General features: G+C 36.3%; 1 protein-coding gene across 1 annotated transcript in view; it reads right to left on the bottom strand.

The window, feature by feature from the left end:
* LOC134541364 (dipeptidase 1-like) overlaps positions 1 to 27,088 on the bottom strand; it is a 226,429-nt gene that overhangs the window by 13,326 nt on the left and 186,015 nt on the right. The window contains exons 9-10 of the mRNA XM_063384786.1: positions 18,113 to 18,188; positions 14,198 to 14,336 (exon numbers count right to left, since the gene is read on the bottom strand). Coding sequence (XP_063240856.1) covers positions 14,198 to 14,336; positions 18,113 to 18,188 — 215 coding nt within the window. The remainder of the gene's footprint in view (positions 1 to 14,197; positions 14,337 to 18,112; positions 18,189 to 27,088) is intronic.

Genomic DNA, 27,088 nt, shown 5'->3' with positions numbered 1-27,088 from the left:
AAACTTATGATTGTTGAAAAAAATTCTGGCTTGGACTAGAACTCTATCTTTGCTCAACAATGATAAGTTTACAAGCTAGCAGAATCTGTTTATGTATTTTTTGTTTTTATTTTTAATTTTTTATTAATTTATTTTTATTTTTAAATATTTTTTTCTGTAATTTTATGATATCAAAGAAAACGTGTGTCGTTTTTCTCTGTGTGCTCCTGATTATTCTTGCCAATATTATGATGGTTTTCTCCGTGTGCTTGCGATCATTCCTGCGGTTTCGGTCAAAGGTCAAGGTCACACCCATCAAATATGGTCGCCGTAACGTCGCAATCCAAGATGGTGGACCGTGAGAAATCTGAGAAGCACTAGCAGGAAGGACGAACTTCCTTCTCCTTGGAGACTAACGAAGCCATCCTTCTTATGCGATCGATAGTGAGCATCCCGCATATAAGAAATAAATATTATTTACCTGCAAGCAACACGTGACGTCATCTGATGTTGAAAAGCGGAACTACTTGCAGCAAGTACCTTTGCATGAGATAAATTAACTCTCACCACTGAATAGTGCTATTGTAGTCAGTTAGAGACATGAAGTTTCGTAGCCGCGCCGCCAATTAGTCATGCAGTCTCGTAACCATACGTTCTGGAAGCTTGGTAGTCCTATAGCCTCGGGATCACGTAACCTTGAAGACTTGCAATCGCATAGTCTCGTAACTTCATGGCACGTAGTCTCGTAGTCATGATGCATTGGAGCCTCGTAGACTTGAAGCTACGTAAGCAAGTAGCCTTGTAATCTTATAACATAATGGTGATGAAGGAGATGTAGTAAAAGAGAAAATTCCGTCGAAGACAAATGTAGTAATTGTAGCCTTGTAGACGAGTAGCTTCGTAGTCAAGAACTCATGCAGACTTGTATTCCTGTATCCATGCAGACACGTAAACTCGTTTTCTAGAGGCTTCGTAGATCTGTAGCCTCGCAGTCTCGTCAACTTGAAGATTCGTAGTCACGTAGTCTCGTAACCTCATGGCTCGTAGTCGCGTAGACATGATGTAATGGAGCCTCGTAGACTTGAAGCTACGTAATCAAGTATCCATGTAATCTTATAACATAATGGTAGTGGTGCAGTTGGAGCAAGAGAGAAAATTCTGACGAAGACAGATGCTGCAAATGGAGTCTTGTAGACGAGTAGCTTCGTAGTCAAGTACTCATGTAGACTAGTAGTCCTGTATCCTCGCAGTCACGTAAACTTGTGAACTAGAAGCTTCGTAGCTCTAGCCTCGCAAGCCGTGTATAACTCGTAAATATCTAGATCATTTTAGACTCGTAGCCATGTGGCCTCATAGTCTCTTAGACTCGAAGAATTCTAGCCAAATATATTTAGAGCCAAAAGACTTTTGGAACCAAAAGACTGTTGGTGACAATGACTGATGGAGCCAATGAATATTGAAGCCAATGAATATTGGAGTAAATGAATATTGGAGCCAATGAATATTGGAGCCAATGAATATTGGAGTCAATGAATATTGGAGCCAATGAATTTTGGAGCCTGTGATCATTCCGTTTCCTGCGTGTACGATCCGTTTCCTGTGTGTACGTTCCATTTTTCCTGCGTGTACGTTCCGTTTTCCTGCGTGTACGTTCCGTTTTCCTGCGTGTACATTCCGTTTTCCTGCGTGTACGTTTCGTTTTCCTGCGTGTACGTTCCGTTTTCCTGTGTGTACCTTCCGTTTTCCTGCGTGTACGTTCCGTTTTTCCTGCGTGTACGTTCCGTTTTTCCTGCGTGTACGTTCCGTTTTCCTGCGTGTAAATTCCGTTTTCCTGCGTGTACTTTCTGTTTTCCTGCGTGAACATTCCGTTTTCCTGCGTGTACGATCCGTTTTCCTGCGTGTACGATCCGTTTTCCTGCGTGTACGTTCCGATTTCCTGCGTGTACATTCCGTTTTCCTGCGTGTACGTTCCGTTTTCCTTCGTGTACATTCCGTTTTCCTGCGTGTACGTTCCGTTTTCCTGCGTGTACGTTCCGTTTTCCTGCGTGTACCTTCCGTTTTCCTGCGTGTACGTTCCGTTTTTCCTGCGTGTACGTTCCGTTTTTCCTGCGTGTACGTTCCGTTTTCCTGCGTGTAAATTCCGTTTTCCTGCGTGTACATTCCGTTTTCCTGGGTGAACATTCCGTTTTCCTGCGTGTACGATCCGTTTTCCTGCGTGTACGTTCCGTTTTCCTGCGTGTACGTTCCGTTTTCCTGCGTGTACCTTCCGTTTTCCTGCGTGTACGTTCCGTTTTTCCTGCGTGTACTTTCCGTTTTTCCTGCGTGTACGTTCCGTTTTTCCTGCGTGTACGTTCCGTTTTACTGCGCGTACCTTCCGTTTTCCTGCGCGTACATTCCGTTTTTCCTGCGTGTACGTTCCGTTTTCCTGAGTGTAAATTCCGTTTTCCTGTGTGTATATTCCGTTTTCCTGCGTGTACATTCCGTTTTCCTGAGTGTAAATTCCGTTTTCCAGCGTGTACGTTCCGTTTTCCTGCGTGTACATTCCTTTTTCCTGTGTGTACTGAGTTCATGGTCTATATGTCTGATATTGACATGACCCGGTCTTGCAGTCCGTGCCTTTACGATGACGGTGCTGCCTTTTCGTTGTTGGTGCTTCCAAAATGTGCTGCCTTTTCGATGGCGGTGCTGTCTTTTAGATGTTGGTGCTTCCAAATGTGGTGCCTTTTCGTTGGCGGTGCTGCCTTTTCTTTGTCGGTGCTTCCAAATGTGCTTCCTTTTCGTTGGCGGTGCTGCCTTTTCTTTGTCGGTGCTTCCAAATGTGCTTCCTTTTCGTTGGCGGTGCGGCCTTTTCGTTGATGGTGCTTCCAAATGTGCTGCCTTTTCGATGGCGGTGCTGTCTTTTAGATGTTGGTGCTTCCAAATGTGGTGCCTTTTCGTTGGCGGTGCTGCCTTTTCTTTGTCGGTGCTTCCAAATGTGCTTCCTTTTCGTTGGCGGTGCTGCCTTTTCTTTGTCGGTGCTTCCAAATGTGCTTCCTTTTCGTTGGCAGTGCGGCCTTTTCGTTGATGGTGCTTCCAAATGTGCTGCCTTTTCGATGGTGGTGCTGTCTTTTAGATGTTGGTGCTTCCAAATGTGGTGCCTTTTCGTTGGCGGTGCTGCCTTTTCTTTGTCGGTGCTTCCAAATGTGCTTCCTTTTCGTTGGCGGCGCTGCCTTTCCTTTGTCGGTGCTTCCAAATGTGCTTCCTTTTCGATGGCGGTGCTGTCTTTTAGATGTTGGTGCTTCCAAATGTGGTGCCTTTTCGTTGGCGGTGCTGCCTTTTCTTTGTCGGTGCTTCCAAATGTGCTTTCTTTTTGTTGGCGGTGCTGCCTTTTTTTTGGTGGTGCTTCCAAATGTGCTTCATTTTCGTTTGCGGTGCGGCCTTTTCGTTGATGGTGCTTCCTTTTCGTTTGCGGTGCGGCCTTTTCGTTGATGGTGCTTCCAATTGTGCTGCCTTTTCGTTGTCGGTGCTGCCTTTTCGTTGTCGGTGCTTCCAAATGTGCTGCCTTTTCGTTGATGGTCCTTCTATTTTTAATGTTGTTTTGACTCTAGTATTATTGTAAATGATTCTTGATTTGACTAGCGTATTATTCCATCCGGTGCATGTATATAAGTGAGTCCTAGACAGCAGGTCGCTCAGTTTGTTACTGTCAACGACGGTGTAAGGATCACCTAGATTATTTCATCTGGTACATAAGTCGCGTAATTACCTGTTCTTGAGAACTCGATGGCATCTTTACCGACTTTAACGCCGAACTCGATGGACGTTGTATCATCGTCTACGGGAACCTTGACGTCAGTGACGACAATGGTGGAGCAGATCTCGTTGGCAACGACGACGACGTCAACATTGGAGGAGATTTCAACAGATGTGATACCACCAGCAGAAGATAGCTTAATGACTACTGAGCTGGATGTGCAGGAAACCACGACGATCGACGATACGACCTCGATGGAGACTTCAATGGATGCTGATATGACAACTAGCGAACATCGGTGCTGTTACTGCGACAAGATTTTCTCAAACAACAGCAATGCTCGGCGACACGAGAGGAGCGAATGTGTCAAGAACCTATATCGTAAAATGCCTGTTTGTGAGAAATGTGATTAGCAGTTTGCCAGAAAAGATAATATGAAAACGCACATGAAGGCATGCAAAGGTCCTGCTGTGCGGCAGAAAGTAAAGGTTTCGTCGCAACAACGATGCATCGATGTGCATAAGAGAATGCCTGGAAATGGTACTACTGTTGCAACGCCTGTATCTGGATCGGGTCTGAAAGGATCGTCTTCATCACCACGGTATCCTTGCAGCTACTGTGATACGTCGTTCGAATTTTCCCATGATGCACGAAGACATGAGCGGAGCAAATGCACGAAGAATCCTTCTCGCATGAAGTTTCGATGTGATGAGCGCCTTAAATGGTTTACTCGAATTGACAGTTTGCGACATCATGCGAAAAAATGTAAAGGTGGAGTCTGTGCTCCTACTGCTGAACTACCTGCCGACATTTCGACTCCTCGCTTTAGATTGGAGACACGAAAGCGTATAACCAAAAAAAACAGATGTCCAGCAACCGATTGTTATGACGTCTGAACATGGAACTAAACCTAAGACTGTGTTCGGAGCATTACAAGTGAACGATAATGTCTTCTACTTGGCGCAGTCTGCATTTCGTGGAACGTTGAAAGACTACTATTATCTAAATACGTTCGGTGAGTCGAAGGACATTTGTAATTTTCTTGACGATATCAGACAGAAGATAATCAATGAGCTTACTGATGATGTAGCAACAAACGGACCTTTGAAATATAACTTGTGGTTGGACTGTATATGTGGAAAGCCATATCCGTTCGATGACAAAGTGAAGAAGTGTGCATTCATGACATCGGCTGCAGTAATTTACAGTTCTAACGATGTGAAGAAAACTGTTAAAAACGGTATCCAGAAACTCTGTCAAGAAGAGGTGGACTATGTCTGTAAAGGTTCTGGCTGGACTCTGTCTAGTATAAACCGATTGGAGCTAAGAATTAGTCATTTCACACCGCTGCGGAACTAAATGATTATAAGATTGCTGGCTTTCGTAAGTGATCCTGTAGTAGAATATAAATTATGTAATAAATATTATGTTTGTAAAAGAACTTGCGGTGTTTAATTCCTCGAACCTGTTACTATTATGTTAAATTGATGTTATATTTAATTTATTTTGCATCATCCTAGATCGTACCAAGGACCTTAGTCGATCTAATTAATCAGTATTTTGATCGGAAATTTATTTAATGATTTCTGAACTTTTTCCCGGATCTCTAGCATTAAAATTACACATTTCCAATATGGTGGTCTTGATGTCTGATAGGATGATGGTCGTAGAGGATTTAGAGTCTCTTTAAGAATGTTGAACATGGTTTATTGAAATTATTATTTTTTACATAAAATTAAACATTATTGCATCGATCGGGTATGGAACAGAGGACTGGAGCGGATCGAATCAATATGTAAATTAATGAGTGATTTATTTAATGAATTTTGGAATTTTTCCCGCTTTTGTAGCTACATTATTACATGATTTCAAGATGGCGGCCGAATTTCAAGATGGCGCGGGGGCACCTCCGTAATAAATGATTACTGCACTCTAGCGGATAAGAATTAAACTAACATGGCGTCAGCGCACTCTCGCCGACGATAACAAGATGATGATGGCTACCAGCAGACGAAGACAAGATGGCGGACATGACATCATTCTAGATGACCTTGTTATTGGTGGCGGTAGGTTAGTGTGTAGGTGACTTCCGTGGTGGAAGTATCGTCGCCATTTTTAATTTTTTTTTCGCCCTCACCGGGTTCGAACCGAGGACTCCGAGCTCCGTGTCGTTAACGTATGTTTTTTAAATATTTTTTATTAAAATTTTATTAATTGATATTTTTATAAATTTTAAAAAATTTTCTATTTCATTAAAATTGGATAGTAAATTTAAAGATGGCGGGCGTAACGGAAACTGCAGCGGTGACGTCATAATCCTATAAATGGCTTAACGTTGGCTTGAGTTAAGGATGCTTAAGCCAGTTTTAGGAATTTTCAGCCGCTGGGATTTTTAAGGACTAAAACGGGAAATTTTCCCTCGAAACGGGAATTTTTCCCTCGAAAACGGGAAATTTTTTCTTAAAACGGGAAATTTTGAGTCATTTTGAGTCATTTTTGAGGAATTTTGAGGAATTTTTGCCGCCGTGACGTCACAAATCCAAGATGGCGGACCGACAATCTCAATCCACACCCTGAACCCTGATCTAGGAAATACTATTATATACTACTTTGTATATACTTTATCACAAAATGTGAATTCTATTGGTAATAAGCTGGGCTAATGAGACTTATAAATTAAAAATGTAAAAATGAAATGAACCTTCACTAAATATTGTTTTAAATTCTTATTTAAATATTTCATTTCAGCAAAACATATGGTATCAGTTGCAGAAGTTAATATGGATCACATATCATGGCCTGCATTGGCATCGAAAGGTCACCTGAGAAATCACTGCAAGAAGGAGTTTGCTTCAGGAATGAAGGTCAAACGCCACGAAAGGCCTGAGGTCCTTAAAAAAATCTCTTTAGTTGCAGCCAATGCCAGATAAGTTTTAGTCGACCCGTGAAACCGAGCTTACAGATTATACTGAGCACAAGTCAACTACTTTAGAGAATTGGAATGCATTAGAATTATTAGACGTATATTATGATCATGAAGAAGGTAAAAAACCTGACATTAACAATGATTTCTCGGATCTTTTCAGTAAACTGGATTTGTAAGGTACACCAACATCAAGTCGTCTCTGCATACTAGTAAAACAATATAGAAACACCTAAGTTGACAGGATTGAAGACAGTGATGAGGCTCTGACACTATAAAGGTGGATACATCGTGTACACAAAACGAAAATGATACCGCTCAAGCTTATGAAGATGATTTTTATGTAAACTTTAAAAATTGAAAAAAAAAATTATAATCAACGTATAAGGACGATGATAGGATCAGGTGGTATCGATTATACATCATGGAAGTAGCCAGACATATTAGTCGAAAATAAATTGTCCTACCTGCTTCCCAAACCATCGAATATTTAGTCATTGTTAAATAAACATGAACTTTAGTAGTTGAAGAACTAAGAGGTGCTGGAAACTTTCTATAGATGACTTGCATAACCTGAATGTGTCTGTTGAAGCCAGTCATTAAGAGAAACTGGCTATATATGAAGCCTGGCTACACATGTAGCAGCTTGGAAAAATTGGCTAGAATTGTAGGCGGTTGGAGTGGTTGACTACTAATGTAGCCTGGATGAAATAAAGCCGGTTGAAGTGACTGGTTACAAATGTAGCCAATGTGTGTTATTAATGAAGCTGACCCAACATACACAACCTTTCACTGTGTAATGATGTTACATATTTCACAGAATCCGCTGCTCTATCTATTTCATTTAAATCGGCAATTGTCGGTTTCGAACCAAGAACTCCGGACTCGATGAAGAAGTCTCATTTCATTAAAATGTTATAAATTTTTTACAAATAATTGTTAACAATTTTTAAGATTATTTTTGATTTATTTGGTTAATTATTAAATATTTTATTAATTATTAATTTTATCAACTTCAGTTGGAATCCCAGACCAATGAAGTAATCATCGGTGGATTCCTGGTGACCGCATTGAGGACATTTCCAGCTACAGAACAACTATCTTCTAATGGGAAATTACAATAATAAAAATTTAATTTAAAGGTAATTTTTATTTATATTAAAGATTATGTATCTATGCAAAAAAAGACAGATTTGTTGCGGTGTTCTCACGACGTAATTTAACTGCAAATGCTATTCTGTAGAGACGTTCACAGGTGATAATGATATTAAAATTATGTAGGCCTTACTACGTAAACATCTTATTTGCCTTATAATTAATTATAAAAACTAAATTATAAACTTTTACAGTAAAGTATTTAATCCAGAGCTGATCGCCAGTAAAATTAAAAATCATTAAAATATTACTCGTTAGGTGAGGTCCTTGAATTTAATAATGAAATGTAAATTGAATAAACGTTGTCGAAACAAAAGTACAGAAACATTACATACGACTCTATTGATAGTTTTTTGACGTGACAACGTCTAATAAATCGATGAACGTCGGCTGCACGCACAAAAAAGTGTCCCGTTACGCAAATTGTCCCATTACGCCGTGTCCCGTTACGCACATTGTACGCTTGCGCCGCATCTATCTCTCTCCCACTCGATTTGAATTTTTCGAGGCACATTAAACTTGAATCACTCCCATTCGTTTCCTACTTTTCCTATCATCGTCCTATCCTTAACAGAATAACACAGATTGGAAGAAGTTAAATAGCAAACATGTATAAAAGTTATAGTTAAAATAATCTCTTCGTTAAAGTAATAAACATATTTGAATTAATGAGTGCAAAAAAAAAATGTAAATTTATCAATTAAATTGTAGATTTCATTTCACTCCTTCTTTGTATCCGTACAAAATAGTGATAATTCAATAAAAATGATTCAATTTTATTCATAATAGTATGCAATCATTTCATCAATGTTTTTTTCTTATGACGTTGTCACGTTAAACTATCGTCCGTAAACCGACTTTACAGACAACTAATTTTTTTTAACATAGTAATTATTTCTTTTTGTATGTTGGGTCAAAAGTCCATCTTTTTTGGTTGGCTAAAAAATCTATGGTTATTTTTTTTGCCATAAATGAAAGTGTGAAGCCAGAGAAACGGAGAAAACGCTTGATGTGGAGTCGTTATAACTTGAAACTTGACGGAAAGTCGCACCGCGTGTGGTGATAGTCTGCAGGAACGTGCACCGTGAGATCGTGTAGAGGTTGGGAGGTTATGAACGGGACGGTCGCCTAGGCCCTTCCCTTCCAGTACGTTACTGCTCTGTCGTACAGAGCGCGCCGCTCCGCTCACTCGGAGCACTCCTGCGCGGGGAAAGTTCCCTTATTAGTTCGCCCGGGAAGTTGGAAGCACGTGGCATTCGTCCTCTTCCGAGAAGTTGAGTACCAATGGAAACTAATCGCTAGCAGGTGAACAGGAATGAAAAAACCTAACGATCCGAATTTATAACAAGCACTTAAAAATTGTACAAAAAAAACCCTTCATAAAATTAATTCGTTAAAAGTTGCGTAAAGTAACTGAAAAAAAGTTACAAAATGTATTTGCGTCACTGAAAAATAAACTAAACTATATGAAAATATCAAAGACAAATTTTTTCCCCGGCTACGATAAGAAAAGTTTCCTAAAAAACAAAAATATATATATTTAATATGATTTTTTTTAAATGTCCAGCTTTCTTCCAGTTAAAATGTTTTTTTTTGCTGTCAAAATTAAATTAATTGAATTTTAAATAAAGTTATTGTGTGAAGTTTTAACGTAGATGAGTATTTAAAATTTAGCATAAATAAAACATTTTTATGTTAGATGAATCTAAAAATAAATTGGTAAAATTATAAAATTAATTTCATTTAAGCATGTTCATGGCATTAATAACTCTGATTTAATTGTAGATTGAAAAATTATAAAATACATTTTTTTCTATGGTGAATTTCTAGTTATCTAAAAGTTTATTTTTAATGTACAATACAAATAAATGATAGTTAAGGTGTGTTTTATGTCATTAATAAAAAAACTTTGAATTTAAAGAAAATAATATTATATGACAGAAATCCAAATTTTTTATACTTATATAAATATTCTTACCAAGGAAAAAAAAATATAAACGTTTATTACAGCTGAGACTCTTTACAAATGCGTTGTGTTTTAAAAGTAAATGATCTTAAATAAAACCATTTGTTATTTAATAATGTTGTCTTTTTGCTTTGTTTGCCTGGGAGGCTACTGCATATCATGTAATTATAGCCACAAATTCATTCATTCAATTTTACCAATTAAAATGCTATCAAAGGGTAATTTTCAATTAATTTTGTTGAGTAGAAAGTATAAATTATCATTGGTGCTGGAATGTGTATTAATTTTAAATCCATTAAAAAATATTTAAAGTTCTAGAGAGTGATAACTCTGAAAACAATACTAAAAACTAATTTATTTTAGATATGGAAAATTGAATAAATACCTTCTGCCAATTCTGATATTAACGACCTTGCAAAGTAAAATACCCGGAGTCGCTTTGCCCTCGGGCTACTGGGACAGTTCCGTAGTTTAGGCCCTGCTGCTCAATTTAACTAGGAGAGGTAATTAATTAATAAAAATAATAACAACCCATTATAATATTAATTAATATTGTTCAGTGTGTTAAACATTCCAAAAATAAGCTCCCACAAAAACCCTAAAACTTTCAAAAATAATGTTTGAACGTAGCCTATAAATAATTCAAAATGCTTACAAAAATTTCTGAGCTTCTGCTTACCTTTATGTGCATCCATTTTGGCGTAGTAATCCGATGGATTCTATATAGCTATATAACTAAAATAAATGTTACTCAGACGCTACCGATAACGTTTCGGCTCGGTATTATCAGTTGTATTCTACAACCAAAAATAATACTACACATTATATAAAACTTACAGACGTTCATATGTTAATTTCTAGCGCATAAATTCATTTAAAATTTAGGGAAAATTTATTTCGTTAATATGCTCTGTTAGCACTTGCTAAACGTTTTCAGCATCATGTTTGCTGTAAGCAATCAAGCAGAGACTTAATAGAAAAGTAACAAATATTAATACCTACCAATAATATTTTCATGGTATTATCAATTTTCCATCTACATCAAAACCCAAGCACTCTGAAAGATGAATTATTGATTACATTAAAATTATTTTAGTATGGAAAATAAAGTCATATTAATTTTATATGCTTTATTAGACTGTGCTTACCTTCTTCTGCATTCTTTTTGCTATAAGCCCTTAAGTGTATTCTTAATTGACGACTATCCTAAAATAAATTTTTGTCATGGTATTATCCATTTTCCTTCTACATTAAAAAATAATTACTCAAAAAACCCACGCACACTCAAAAATGAAGATCAGACGAAGAAATTAATTCAAAATGTTAATTATTTTATATTATTTTAGATTGTGCTTACCTTTTACTGCATCCTGTTTACTATAGCCTTCGGGTGGAGTATTAATAGCTAAATAATAAATATTAATTTTTACAAATACTACCAACAAACTCTCTAAAATAAAGGTATGACTTTTAAAATAATTCCAATTGTTAACAAATACAACTTTGTTTCTATTCTCTTTTATCTTTTTCTTACTTTTTTAGCATCATGTTTTCTGTAGCCATCTGATGGATTCTATATAGCTCACTAACAAATAATTTTTTGCGATGTTATATCTGTTCTTCTACATAAGAGTTATATTATTGCATGGTCAAAGGGCACAAGTTAACTTGGCCCTATTGAGTATGCAGTTAAGATTTCCCATGAAACGCTAAACTACTTGAAAAATTAAGTTATGATGCAGAAAAATATGTAAAAATATTTAATTTTTTTAATACGCTGTATTAGCTTTCACTACCTTTTGTCTACATTGTGTTTACGTAACCAATTTGATGAAGTATTGGTAACTAATATAAACCAAATTATTTTTTACTATTAATACATTTTTCCTCAAATTAATGATTACTTTTCTTCTAAATAAAAAAATTATCCACAAAACCCTTTTTACCATTAAATAGTTAACATTTATTATTTTTACGATACTTTATGGAAACCTGTGCTTACTATTTTTTTTGACATCCTGATTTCTTTGGTCATCTAATGCCATCTTAATTGTTAAATAAAAAATATTTCTTAATAACAATAATTTTTCGTGGTGGTATTAACATTTTTCATTCTACAATGTTGTTATCATAAACTCATATATGTTTATTTTGTAGAAACGTTTTATCATTGCATGAATAATAGAAGCTGTTGCAGTACTGATAAAATTAAACTATTGCATGTCGAAGGACTTTCTTATGATATGAACAGCAATTGAAAAGACAATAGTTCAAGACTAGTAACATAGTTTGATTGACTATCTTCTAATGCATTTTTATGCCTGTCTTCTTAAACACGCACACCTCTTTTAAGGCATTCCTTTAGGAAATTCTTATGTAAATTTATTTCTGTACATCGGAGGCATAAGACACTATGTATACTTTTGTGCAAAAGACACTTTTAACGTTCTTTCTAGTGGCATACATCAGTAATATCTACAAATATCAAAAATTTTAAGATTATTGGTAGAAAAAAGTACAGCAAATCAGCGAGGAACTATTTAAATAAATAAATAAACTGCTCTCGTCAAAAATACGGTTGTGATATATTGTATGTTCTTTAGATAACTCGTGGAATGGGGGATTTTGATCTAATACAATTTCTCGGACATAAGCCACAGCAGTTTTGTACTGTTTGCCATGAAAAAAAATTCAAGAACAAAAACTAAGGGAAAAAAAGAGAACAATTTTGAACGTGTTTGTGCTTTCGTCGTTGTGTTGTCAATAATACCTGATTTGGCTTGTTTTTTGTGGGTTTGTGTTTTCAATTTTTATTTCTCAATTTCTCCATTCTTCAATTTTTGAAGTGAAAACTTCTATGGGAAGTTTTGAATAGGGAGTAAATTCATGTAAGTCGTCACGATATGGTCACGTGACGTGTTAACGATAACACTATATCTGTTCATATTAGTATAACTTATTGCGCTTTTAAATCTTTACGTATACGATTACCGTGCAGTAAAAAGTGAGTATAAAATATTTAATAATTTTCTCATATAGATATATAGTTTGAAAAACGAAGAAAACGGAGTATTTGTAGCAATATAACCTAACAATTAAGAACATCATTATTTATTTATTTTAATACCTACAGATACTATGAAATGCGTATTTTATAGTCATTTAGGAGTTACTTTACTAACGTGATAAAACAAATTTGTTGGGTGATAATATTTTTTTGTGAACATTGCAAGAAAAGTTTTCATTTCTGTCGGCAGTCCTCATGACTGCTTTGAAATTTTTTGACGTAAGAACGTTTAATAAATCGATGAACGCCGGCTAAACGCACGAAAAAGTGTCCCGTTACGCAAATTTTATATTGCTTTTTTCTAACCTGAACCTCCTAGCATTGCGACCGAGTCCGTGGCGTAATTCTGTTTTCATGCATTTCAATGTAACATTTGCATTGCTCTTTGCTAACCCGTTCCTCCTAGCATCGCTGCAGAGTCCGTAGCGCAAATATATTATTTTTGACTGCATCTTGGTGTTGGGTAATCCTTGAACACTCCCATTCGTTTCATACGTTTCCTATCATCGTCCTATCCTTAACAGAATAACACAGATTGGAAGAAGTTAAATAGCAAACATGTATAAAAGTTATAGTTTAAATAATCTCTTCATTAAAATAAACATATTTGAATTTATGAGTGCAAATAAAAGTAAATTTATCAATAAAATTATAGATTTCATTTCACTCCAGCTTTGTATCCATACATAATAGTGATAATTCAATAAAAATGATTTAATTTTATTCATAAAAGTAATCAATCATTTCATCAATGTTTTGTAATGACGTTGTCACGTTAAACTATCGCCCGTTAACCGACTTTACAGACAACCAATTTTTATTTCTCAATTTTTCCGTTCTTAAATTTTTGAAGTGAAAACTTCTATGGGAAGGTTTAGATAGGCAGTAAATTCATGTAAGTCGTCACGATATGGTCACGTGACGTGTTAACGACAACACTATATCTGTTCCTATTAGTATAACTTATTGCGCTTTTAAATCTTTAAGTATACGATTACTGTGCAGTAAAAAGTGAGTATAAAATACATTAATTTTCTCATATGGATTTATAGTTTAAATAACGAAGAAAACGGAGTCTTTGTAGCAATATAATCTTAAAATTAAGAACATCATTAGTTATTTTTTTAATACCTACAATTACTATGAATGCGTATTTTAATAGTAATTTAGGAGTTATTTTACTAACATGATAAACAAATTTGTTGGGTGATAATATCTTTTTCGTGAAAATTGCGAAAAATGGTTTCACTTCTGTCGGCAGTCCTCGTGACTGCTTTGAATTTTTTTTTTCGACCGGCAGCGGGTACGGAACTGCAGTGGCGTGTGTCCAGGGGATCGCAATAGGGCTGGGGGTGGGGAGGAGGGAGGGGGTACCTGCTCGACGGCGCCGAACACACGGAGCACGTTGAGGCCGGCCACCTTCCTGAGGTCGGCCAGGCTCCAGCGACCTCCCCTCAGCAGCTCGGCGAACAGACCCGGGTACATGGACACGTCCTCCAGCCCCTGCGGCGTCCTGCAACCCGCAGCACACGCGTGGCATCAGGGGTGCGTCTTGTGACACGTCCTCCAGCCCCTGCGGCGTCCTGCAACCCGCAGCACACGCGTGGCATCAGGGGTGCGTCTTGTGACACGTCCTCCAGCCCCTGCGGCGTCCTGCAACCTGCAGCACACGCTTGGCATCAGGGGTGCGTCTTGTGACACGTCCTCCAGCCCCTGCGGCGTCCTGCAACCTGCAGCACACGCTTGGCATCAGGGGTGCGTCTTGTGACACGTCCTCCAGCCCCTGCGGCGTCCTGCAACCTGCAGCACACGCTTGGCATCAGGGGTGCGTCTTGTGACACGTCCTCCAGCCCCTGCGGCGTCCTGCAACCTGCAGCACACGCTTGGCATCAGGGGTGCGTCTTGTGACACGTCCTCCAGCCCCTGCGGTGTCCTGTAACCCGCAGCACACCCGTGTCTCCAGGGGTGCGTCTTGTCACGGCGGGCAGGCGCGGCCAGGGCCAACTCTCCACACGTCCTGGACTGTACTAGTACGAACCAACTACAGTGGCTTTGTGCAACACATGGCTATGGTTATTTTTTGTTGCATGTACGAAGTACGTTTCTCGAGATTGTACCGAGTATTTCTTACAAAAAAATTGACGCATATTTTAATATTTTTATTCATGATTCCTTCAATAATAACATTTTCAAACCACGGAAAAAATGATTAAAATTTTAAATGATCGGAAATTATATAATTTTATTATGCTTACTAAAGTGCGAACATTAATAGTTAAAAGATTTTTAACATTTAGAGTTACTGGGTATGCCTGGGTAAGAACCTGAACCCAGTATTACTGTGAACACTATTACCGTTGTGTTTCACGTAAATTTTTAAAATATATGATTTTAAATAAAAGTTTTATGTTCCATTTACAAAATATTTACAGTTCACCGATGTCTCGGTTGGATTTTAGTCACCGTCAAGGTAACAATATGCAGTTTTAAACCTTGATAGTAGTATATATGTAATGGCCGAGTATGGCGCAATGTATTTCTTATGGGACTACGTAATTTTTTGGCGGTGGCTTGCCAATCGTCAGGATTCGGCCATCTTCGGACGTTTCCGACGATCGTTGCTTATGATCAGGACCTCACTGGCATTTTCGCTGACTTTCGGCTTTTCAGACCGCAATCCTGTCCGATGGTTCTCTTGTTGTGACACCTGAAGGTGGCACTACTGTCGCGAATAGTCATATTTTATATTATTCTCGGTATTGGCTTCTTATACTGTAAAAAAAGATTTTGTTAGTTTTTATGACCTTTCCTTAAAGACTCTAATTAAGTTTAGAAAGTATTTTTTTGTAGGTGGGCTGATTCGAACACTTGACCTTCTGATTACCAGCTCTTTAGTCTAAACACTAAGCTACGATGTAAAACACGTCTAGATTATGTTTATAAGTTTATACTAGTAGTAATTTCAAACCTTGACAGCTGGGAACTCTAGATTAAAAAAAAAGCCTTTGTACGTACGACCATCGAGATATTGACTAAACCTATAATTAAAAAAGGTATATAAAAAATAACACACATTTACTGATATTATATTTAATTTGAAGGAATTATAGCATCACTTACAAGAGGAGCTACTAATGTATTAGTTTAAATTTAACGTGTTGGATTGCAGTATCACCATACAGTTAACCGTCGTGACATACGCCATATTGTTAGTCGTCATGCCCACTCTCTCGAAATTGTGTTATTTTTTAGCTACCAATACAGGAAAATATCAAAAAAAAATATTTTCGCTCATTAAAATATTTATTGATTCAATTGTTTTTTCCTTGGTTCGATCCTTACTTGATATGAAAATAGTGAATTCAGGTAAAACAAATTATTCAATAAATTACTTGGAAAATCCCTAAAGAGGTATAAATTCCTCATTTCTCAGACGTCAATTGATTTGATCGCTTCTTGTTCCAGGTTCGATTCTTGCTGAATTCAATAAAAGAGAATTTTATGTAAAAATCAATTATTTAAATAATAATATGGCGAAATTCCTGAACACTGGTTATAATCACGAGTCTGCCAGTTCAGTAAGCCAATATGGACGTCAAGTTGGAAATTCGTAATATTTGAAATATAAATTCGGGGGAAAAAAAATGGTTAAAATAATGAGTGACTAAATCAACTCATGTCCATAGATCGATACCAGGCAAAAAAAAAATTAAATCAATTTATTATATATAATAAACAGTCAATATCCGGAATACCAAAAAAAAATAAAAACAATATTATCTACTTGAAATTTTGGAATTGGTCCCTAATTTCTAGCTCAATAACTACGGATTTTAAAAATAGCAGATTCCAAGATGGCGGACGTGGCGTCAACCTAGATGGCTGCCGATGTCCCAAGAGGCAAACATGCCCGAACATAGTCGAACCCTCACGATTGTATCTGTAAGAGTCAGTCATGTTGAAAAAAATAACGGTCCAACAATGCGATGAGATTAAGAAGTTGTACTTTTTATACGCTTTGATTTATTTTTAAATATTTGTAAATCCTTCTTATAACTTGGTTTTGGAAATGTATAACTTCATGGAAATCTTGTTTGGATGCACATATTTCTCAAAGGTCTTAATTAAGAGGGTTAAGCTTTAATTTGAAAGATAATTTGACGGATGAAGGGTTACTTTGCTTTAAAATTTCTCTTGACGAAGACTAAGTACTATCAAATGACGACTTCAAAATATCTTCTGATTAAATGGCAATTTTGTCCGAGAGAATTAAAAAACAAAATGTCAGCTACCGTGAACCCGTATTTTTGTATTTCTCACACGGAGCCTCTCTTTCGAGCACGGGCCGAGATTAAAGTTTTAATTGAGTTCTCACGCTCGTCCGTCTTTTATTAGGGAAATTAATAACCTCCTCCCTCCCCCGCCACCCTTTGGCTCGTGGAAACCAACACAGATATAACTACTCTGGAATATTTCACTGAATAAATGGATGAGGAAAAGTCAAATAGGAAGCAGCTTTCTCAAATTTGATATTTTTTTTCACTAACGGAATAATGTTGTAATGAAATATGAAACCATTACTATGATATCAATGCAATTATAATCAGGATTTAAAAAATAATTATATATAAATTAAAATTTTTAAAATTTTTGTGAATGTAAGTAAAATTTAAAATTTTACAATTCTAAGTAAAACAAAAATAAATAAGGACTTTAAGAGTATGGATATAAACAAAACAATTAAGTTTTCAGCATATTATATGCTTTAATAAATTTTATCGTTTTATTTTAAACTGTTTGACTTAGTTAAATCAATGTATATAGTAAGTTGAATGCCTCAAGTTCATAGTGACTGGCCGTTACAAAAATATTTTTCGCTGTGAAGTTATTAGTGTTCCGTGTAAAATCAATTTTTGGGAATGATTTACTTCTGTCTCAATGGAGAAGAATTTATGTCTTAAAGAATAAAACAATGTTATGGCATTTCAGCGTTTGAAACAAGTATTGTATCTTTCGGTTCCATATATATCTCCTCTAGAAGTTTATTGTTACAATTTAATTCAATAGCAAGTTTCTTGGGAGAAGTTGAGTGTTGATTGTGATAGCAGCAAATGGTTGCAGTATTTAATGAATTTACTCCCTCAATAAAATTTTTATCTTATTACAGAAGCAGTATTTTTTTTTTGTCAGGCAACCGTAAAGTGTCTTTATTGTATATTGCATATTGTAAGGATCACCTAAAGGCATAATATAAAATAATTAAAAACTTTTATGCAAACGTTGAATTACCTGTTTATTCCATCGAAGTCTGCACCTACGCCAATGTGATCCACACCGATAAGATTTTTAATGTAATTGATGTGTTCTGGAACAAGAAAAAATGTCTACTTTCACAATTTTTTCAACTTTGTCAATAATTATTTAAAAAAAAATACAGTTTCCATTATAAAATTTAACCAGTCAAAGTATAAAGTTATTTAAACATTTTTCTCTTTTTTTTTGTTCTGGTATAACTTGAAAAATATTCTGCAAAACTAAATTGTTAATAATATATTTAGCTAAATTTAGGAAAGTCCATTCTTAAAAGATGAAGGAAGGTTAGGTATGTTTTTTTAAAAATAATTAATAATAATTGTGAAGCTAGTCAAGCATAAGTTAAATATTAAAAGTAATTATATAAAAACTACTGTATTTTTACCCGTAACGGAAATTCCAGGCCTAAAGGGAGTAAATGGGGTAAGTTTAGTTTTGTTATTTGAAATTAATATCATTGAATCTATTAGATAATTTAATAATGTACTGTGTTTTTCCAATTTTATAAATTCTAACATTCTTAAATTTATTTCAGCTCTAGTAGTTACGGATAAATTAATTTTTCTTTAAAACCAAACATGTCGTTTATACTTATTAAGGCTGGAATTTAACAATATGGTAATATGGGGTTGGTAGTGTTCTGTTGTTTATAATTGCATCCAAAATTTACCCCCCCCCCCCCACTTTAAAATCCTGAGAGATGATTCTCATAATAACCCATAAATAGTCTAATTTAAAAAAAAAAAGAAGGATAAAACTCGGTCCCTACCACCATATACACGATATCCGCTCTCATTTTCGTACTTCCAGCTGCATTAGATTCGGGGATAATTTTTTTTTTCTTCGTGAAAACAAAGTTTATCCTTTTACAACTTTTAGGAATGGAATTTCACAAAGTATTACACAATTGCAAGCAGTTTGGGAATGTTTATTACTCATATATATATATATATAATTGATTTGCTTAGGAGATGTATATTTCGTTCCTGATAGCTAATTAAAAACGTTACATCAAAATACATTAATTTGTGTCCGATATTTGCCCAAAAAAACAAATAAACACACAAAAATACATTTAAGTTCTAAGAAATGTAAATAAAAATTCACTTTAAATATATATTCATAATGTCATCCAATGCACATACACACATCTCAAGTTGTTAAAACCTAAGTATAGATTAGTAGGATGCAACGCAATTAAGACTGGTAAATATGCCACCTATTGGAATCTTATAAGCTCCTGATATTCACACTGATACCATTAACAAATATTATTTTAACTACACTGGCTAGTAAATATACACTGCTAATAGTTCTAAAACGACTGATAAATAACTTACATTAGTTTACATTTAATTTATACGTTATTGTATATAAATAAATAATGATTTTTTTAGTTAGTGCTCTCAATAAACACAAACAATATCGGAACCTGCTCGGCGGGCCATATGATATAAAAGTACCAGGCGGTTAGCAATAGAGAGGAGGTGTACACCCTTACAACTTAACAGATAACACCATTTACTGCAATGCTACCTCTCAAAATATTTTGATTTCCTGAAGAAAAAATAAAAAAATAAAAATAAAAATAACCCCACAAAATTTATACTAAATAAAAAACAATAGGTTTTGTGCAAGAAAAATTTCACTGGCCAGTAAAATCATTTGCGAGCAAGCGTTCTGGAACGGTTGATAAAGCTCACACAGTACTTTATTTCTTATCGTTTCGTTTCTGATGTGATAACAGTCATATTGGAGCCCACTCGCTGTAAAATACTCTTCTTGAGCAGGTCGTATGTATGAGGCTGTTATGAACAGAGAGGCAATTATTAAGCATCACTCTGCAGAAACCCTGCATTTTAAAATCTTCTAATATGAAATTGAAATAAAAATTGTTATGAATTAAGTGATTTTGACAATTATTTTAAACAACTTAGTTTTTAGAATACTAGGCTATGAATACAAGAGGAGAAATAATCAAATTTATTACGAAGTAAATTGGTCGCCCCGTTATCGCAAGAGAATACAAATAAAGCTCCCATTTGTTACGTGTTTGCCTGTCCATTTGTTGCAGCGTCACTCGAATATTACCGAACGAATTTAAATGAAATGTGTTTTTTGCCATACAATTTTTTTTTGACTATCTTAAAGGCTATAGTGTACATAACTTTATAAAATTATACCCCATGACGTGTGCAAAAACAAGTATTGTGGTTTTATGACAAAAAATTGTGAGTCTTTAAGTTCTCGCCAGTGATGTGTAAACCTCTAAAATCGGTAACTAGCAATAATTTCACGTGTTCTCAAGTTACAAATAAACTTAAAAAAACGAAACTCGGGCACGAAAGTTTACGCAGAATTCTTTAGAATAGTTCCGTTCAACAAAATGGTACTACTGATTGCTCTGAACAGAAGTACCGAGTGCCGAACGCGTCGCACGCAAATGCCTCAACGCTGAACGTGTAACATCCCCCCTCCCCTATACAATGCTTCAGAAAGAAAACCGCGGAAGAACATTCAAGACGGTAAATGATATCCTTTAAGGTTCCCGCGATGTGGAAAAATCTGCAACTACAGATTTACAAAAAAATTTAAAAGCAGTAATGAGGACTGCCGATAGAAGTGAAAACTTAAAACTATAGGCCTAAACAAACATATTTTCCTAAACTTCTAATGATAGCATTAACCATAATAATAGAAGTAACTTTTATTGATATTAATAATAGAATTAAGAAAATATAAATTAAATTTTAAATAAGAAATATTAACTTTATAAAATATAATTGTGTAACATAAGAAAATATTTTTTGATAAAAATCAGAGACGTTTTCGCAATTTTTACGAAAAAAACATTATACACAACAAATTAGTTTTATCACGTTAGTAAAATAACTCCTAAATTACTATAAAATACGCATTGTATAGCAATTGTAGGTATTAAAAAAAATATTGATGTTCTTAACTTTTAGGTTATATTGCTACAAAGACTCCGTTTCCTTCGTTATTCAAATTATATATCTATATGAGAATATTAATATATTTTATACTCACTTTTTACTGCACAGTAATCGTATACTTAATATTTAAAAGCGCAATAAGTTATACTAATAGGAACAGATATAGTTTTATCGTTAACACGTCACGTGATCATGTCGATGACGACTTACATGAATGTACTCCCTATCCAAACCTTCCCATTGAAGTTTTCACTTCAAAAATTTGGAACAGTAAAAATGCCGAGGAAAAAGTGGTGAATGGACATGAATGAGGATCCTGCAGGCATAAACGAAACAAAAGCGGGTTACTTCAGAATGCATAACAGTAGTATAGGATAGTATTTTCTGGGACAGGCTTTAAGGCTGTGGAGCGTGTGGGCACGTCCGCCATCTTGGATTGTGACGTCACGGCGGCCATCTTGGATGACCTTGACCTTGACCTTTGACCTTGACCTTGAATTTGATCCTCAAAAATCGCCAAAATTTGCCAAAATTGGGCAAAAATTGTCCAAAATTCCTCAAAATTCGCAAAAATTTCCATTTCTGTGGAAAAAAATTCCGCCAAAAAATCTCAAAAAATTCCACAATTCAAAAATCAGGATTTCAAAAACCTCAAAAGTCGTTTTGCCCTAGAAAGAACCCAAATTCCTAAAAGCGGCTTAAAACTCCTAAGAGCTAGCCGCTCTAAGCCGTCGAGGTCATGACCTTGAAAATTAGGATGCCATGGCAGCCATATTGGATGATGACGTCACCGTTGCAATTTTCGTTACGGCCACCATCTTTAACTTTTTTATTTATTATCCGATTTTAATGAAAAAAAATTAAAAAATTATAAAAAAAAAAATTAAATAATAAAACTTTAATAAAATATTTAAAAAAAACATACATTTACGACACGGAGTTCGGAGTCCTCGGTTCGAACCCGACGAGCGCAAAAAAAAATAAAAATGGTGACCGATCCTTCCCCCCGTGGTGACTTTTGGCAGACTGACTCCCACCACTTTTCTTAAAGCATATATATCGTCACCCAGTATGACGTCATGTCCGACATCTTGTCTTCGTTGCTGGAGACCACCATCTTGTATTCGTCGGCGAGAGTGCGCTGATAACATGTTAGTTTAGTTCTTATCCGCTAGAGTGCAGTAAAAATTTATTACTGTGACACCTGCCATCTTGAAATTCGGCCGCCATCTTGGAAATCCGTAATTATTTAGCTAGGAATTCGGGAAAAGTTCCAAAACTCATTAAATAAATAGCTCATTAATTTACATATTGATTCGATCCGCTCCTGTCCTTGGTTCGATACCCGATCGATGCAATAATGTTTAATTTTATGTAAAAAATAATAATTGCAATAAACCATGTTCAACATATATTTAAAGAACCTCTAAATCCTCTACGACCACCATCCTATCAGACATCAAGACCACCATATTGGAAATTCGTAATTTTAATGCTAGAGATTCGGGAAAAAATTCAAAATTCATTTAATAAATTTGTAATCTATATACTGATTGATTAGATCGAATAAGGTCCTTGGTTCGATCCCTGGCCGATACAAAAAAAATTAATTTTAAAAAATACCACAAAAGCGACAGGTTTGAGAAAATAAAAACACCACAAGTTCTTTTAAAAAAATTTATTACATAAATTCAATACACTACTACAAGTACAAAAAAAAACACTGACAAATTACCAAAGCCTTTTGGATTCCTCGTTTCAAACAGTCTTCTTATTGTACGGACTAAGCCTTTAACATGACTTTAAATGTCTATCCGATCCGTTCATTACCTCAGCCAGAGACGGACTGAAGTCCATATCACCAGGGTCTCACTTATATAGACTCATCAGTCGGTACAACACATGAGTCAAAACAAGAACCATGTTCATTATACTCACACTTAACTTTCTCGGAGCATTTTACATAATGAAGATGTAAGCTATCAAGACGTGAAATTAGTTTTTTGCACTTATTGTACTGAAATTGTATTCTTTTAACATTATTAGAACAACTGCTTCTTTCATGTCTGCGAGCATTTGAGGTGATAGTAAATGATGCGTCACAGTATTTGCACTGACGCAATGTACGCTCTTCATTAGTTGAAGAATCCATTGCTGACGATGAAACTTCGGATGATGGTGGTATCACGTCTGTTGAAATCTCCTCCAATGTTGACATCGTCGGTGCACACGGGATCTGCTCCTTCTCCGTCGTAGCTGTCGTCAAGGTTCCCGTAGTCGATGGTACAACCTCCGAGTTCAACGTTAAAGACGGTAAAGATGCCATCGAGGTCTCAAGAACAGCTAATTGACACGACTTATGCACCAGAAGAAACAAACTAGGTGATCCTTACACCGCCGTCGTCAGAAACAAACTGAGCGTCCTGCTGTCTAGGACTCGCTTATATACATACACCGTATGGAATAATACGCTAGTCAAATCAAGAACCAAGTACAATAATTCTAGAGTCAAATCTACAAATTAAAAAAGAGGATCATTTGATCGAAAAAAAATTCGATCTATCCAATATACGCCAGGCTCCAAGAGCTACAATTCACGTCATCAGATCCATCTACATTTTGCTCCTATGCTTCAATTGACCATTAGCTGCAAGTGCTCCAACAGCTCCATCAGCTCCAACACGTAATGTACGCAATGTACGCGCAATACATGCAATTTACACGCAATAAATGTAATGATTACACAGTACACACAGGAAATGGAACGTACACACAGTACACACAGGAAACTGAACGTACACACAGTACACACAGGAAACGGAACGTACACACAGTACACACACACAGGAAACGGAACGTACACACAGTACACACAGGAAACTGAACGTACACACAGTACACACAGGAAACTGAACGTACACACAGTACACACAGGAAACGGAACGTACACACAGTACACACAGGAAACTAAACGTACACACACACAGTTCACACAGGAAACTAAACGTACACACAGTACACACAGGAAATGGAACGTACACACAGTACACACAGGAAACTGAACGTACACACAGTACACACAGGAAACGGAACGTACACACAGTACACACAGGAAACGGAACGTACACACAGTACACACAGGAAACGGAACGCACACAGTACACACAGAAAACGGAACGTACACACAGTACACACAGGAAACTGAACGTACACACAGTACACACAGGAAACGGAACGTACACACAGTACACACAGGAATCGGAACGTACACACAGTACACACAGGAAACGGAACGCACACACAGTACACACAGGAAACGTAACGTACACACAGTACACACAGAAAACGGAACGTACACACAGTACACACAGGAAACGGAACGTACACACAGTACACACAGGAAACGGAACGTACACACAGTACACACAGGAAACGGAACGTACACACAGTACACACAGGAAACGTAATGATCACACATACAGTAGCAGAAACACACACAGGCTTAGTTGGAAATCAGAATACAAGAAATAAAAACATTAAATTTTTACTTTCAATATTTTATTTCTTCTCAACATTACACAAATACAATTAAAAGAAGCCATTATTGTATGTAGCCAGCTTTCCTCAGTTCTTTGAGTATGAAGGATATTTCTTTGATGCACGGATAGTTTCCTGCACAAAGCGAGCCATGTAGAAGTCTTAGCCGGTCAACCAATATGTTTGGATCTTTCCATGATGTGTAATCAATCTCTTCTACCACCATCTTACTTGCTTGTTTATTATAAATACTTTTAATATCACAATCGTCCCAGTGATCATAATAAGCATTATCAGATTTATTTATTATAACACGACGTTTCCATCGTTTCGGTCTCAGGACATCGCCACATTCTTCGATCTTGTCGGCTCTAGGTGCTTCATCACAGTCTATGCCTTTGTCAACAGCCTCAGAGTCACTGTAACAATCACTGTAGAAGACATCCTCTTCACCCAGATTACCGTATGAATTCGCTATCGATGATGTCGAAGTGTCTTCATCGTCTTCATGCTTCCTTTTTAGGAGTCCATCATTTTTACAAAGAATGGAGGATCTACTGAATATAGGCTTGAATGTATTCTCACTTTTCACGGTGTTGATACTTCCATTAGTTTCAGTCTTCCCGAAGCCATTAGCATCCTTCAATTTATGTTCTTCCTCACGATCGGGTGAGCTAATTCCATCACGCTCAGGACAAGGAAAATTATTGTCATAATGCAGATCACTCTTCTTTAGTCTAGTGGATCCATCGGTGTCCTCTATACCGTAAGTAGTCTTGACTTTACATGTTCTACCATGTCTTTTTAAGCTGTCAATTCGTGTTAACAACCTGCTACAACGATTACAGCTTAACATGTTGCGTAGTGGGTTTCTAGCACAATCATTCTTCTCATGTCGTCTAGCATTCCTTCTCATGACAAAATCCTTGCCACAGTATCTACAGCGGCTTCCTTCCGATTCAGCTATAGATAACAAACCACGATCCATGGTAGCTTCTGTGACTAATGTTAGATACAAACTGTCAGTTTTCTCCAATTGGAACCATTTCTTAAATAGAGTTTTTGAAATATTACATCAGCGAGAGTTAAGTTATCTAATGCAAAGCAAATTGATGCAAGTAGTTCCGGCTGTCGTCAACAGATGTCGCCACGTGTTGCTTGCAGGTAAATAATATATATTTCATAATGTGGGATGCGGAACGCTCACTATCGATCGCAAAGGGAGGTTGGCTTCGATAGTAGCCAAGGAGAAAAAAGTTCGTCCTTCCTGCTAGTGCTTCTCAGATTTCTCACGGTCCGCCATCTTGGATTACGACGTCACAGCGGCCATCTTGGATGGGTGTGACCTTGACCTTTGACCGAAACCGCAGGAATGATCGCAAGCACACGGATTAACCATCAAAATATTGATAAGAATAATCAGGAGCACACGGAGAAAACCATCATAATATTGACAAGAATAATCAGGAGCACACAGAGAAAACCGCAACAAGTTTTCTTTGATATAATTAAAATACAAAAAAATTAATAATAAATTAAAAATAAAAAGGAAAAAAAAAATTCAAACATTCTGGCTTGTACTAGAACTATATCTTTGCTCAACAATGAGAAGTTCACAAGCTAGCAGAATGTTTGAATTTTTTTTTCCTTTTTATTTTTAATTTTTTATTAATTTTTTTTGTATTTTAATTATATCAAAGAAAACTTGTTGCGGTTTTCTCTGTGTGCTCCTGATTATTCTTGTCAATATTATGATGGTTTTCTCCGTGTGCTCCTGATTATTCTTATCAATATTTTGATGGTTAATCCGTGTGCTTGCGATCATTCCTGCGGTTTCGGTCAAAGGTCAAGGTCACACCCATCCAAGATGGCCGCTGTGACGTCGTAATCCAAGATGGCGGACCGTGAGAAATCTGAGAAGCACTAGCAGGAAGGACGAACTTTTTTCTCCTTGGCTACTATCGAAGCCAACCTCCCTTTGCGATCGATAGTGAGCGTTCCGCATCCCACATTATGAAATATATATTATTTACCTGCAAGCAACACGTGGCGTCATCTGTTGACGACAGCCGGAACTACTTGCATCAATTTGCTTTGCATTAGATAACTTAACTCTCGCTGATGTAATATTTCAAAAACTCTATTTAAGAAATGGTTCCAATTGGAGAAAACTGACAGTTTGTATCTAACATTAGTCACAGAAGCTACCATGGATCGTGGTTTTGTTATCTATAGCTGAATCGGAAGGAAGCCGCTGTAGATACTGTGGCAAGGATTTTGTCATGAGAAGGAATGCTAGACGACATGAGAAGAATGATTGTGCTAGAAACCCACTACGCAACATGTTAAGCTGTAATCGTTGTAGCAGGTTGTTAACACGAATTGACTGCTTAAAAAGACATGGTAGAACATGTAAAGTCAAGACTACTTACGGTATAGAGGACACCGATGGATCCAC

This window comes from Bacillus rossius, chromosome 18 (genome assembly GCF_032445375.1).
Source record: "Bacillus rossius redtenbacheri isolate Brsri chromosome 18, Brsri_v3, whole genome shotgun sequence".
Classification (NCBI taxonomy): Eukaryota; Metazoa; Arthropoda; class Insecta; order Phasmatodea; family Bacillidae; genus Bacillus; species Bacillus rossius.
The sequence above is the reverse complement of the archived record's forward strand: the minus strand, read 5'-3'. Positions and strand labels throughout refer to the sequence as shown.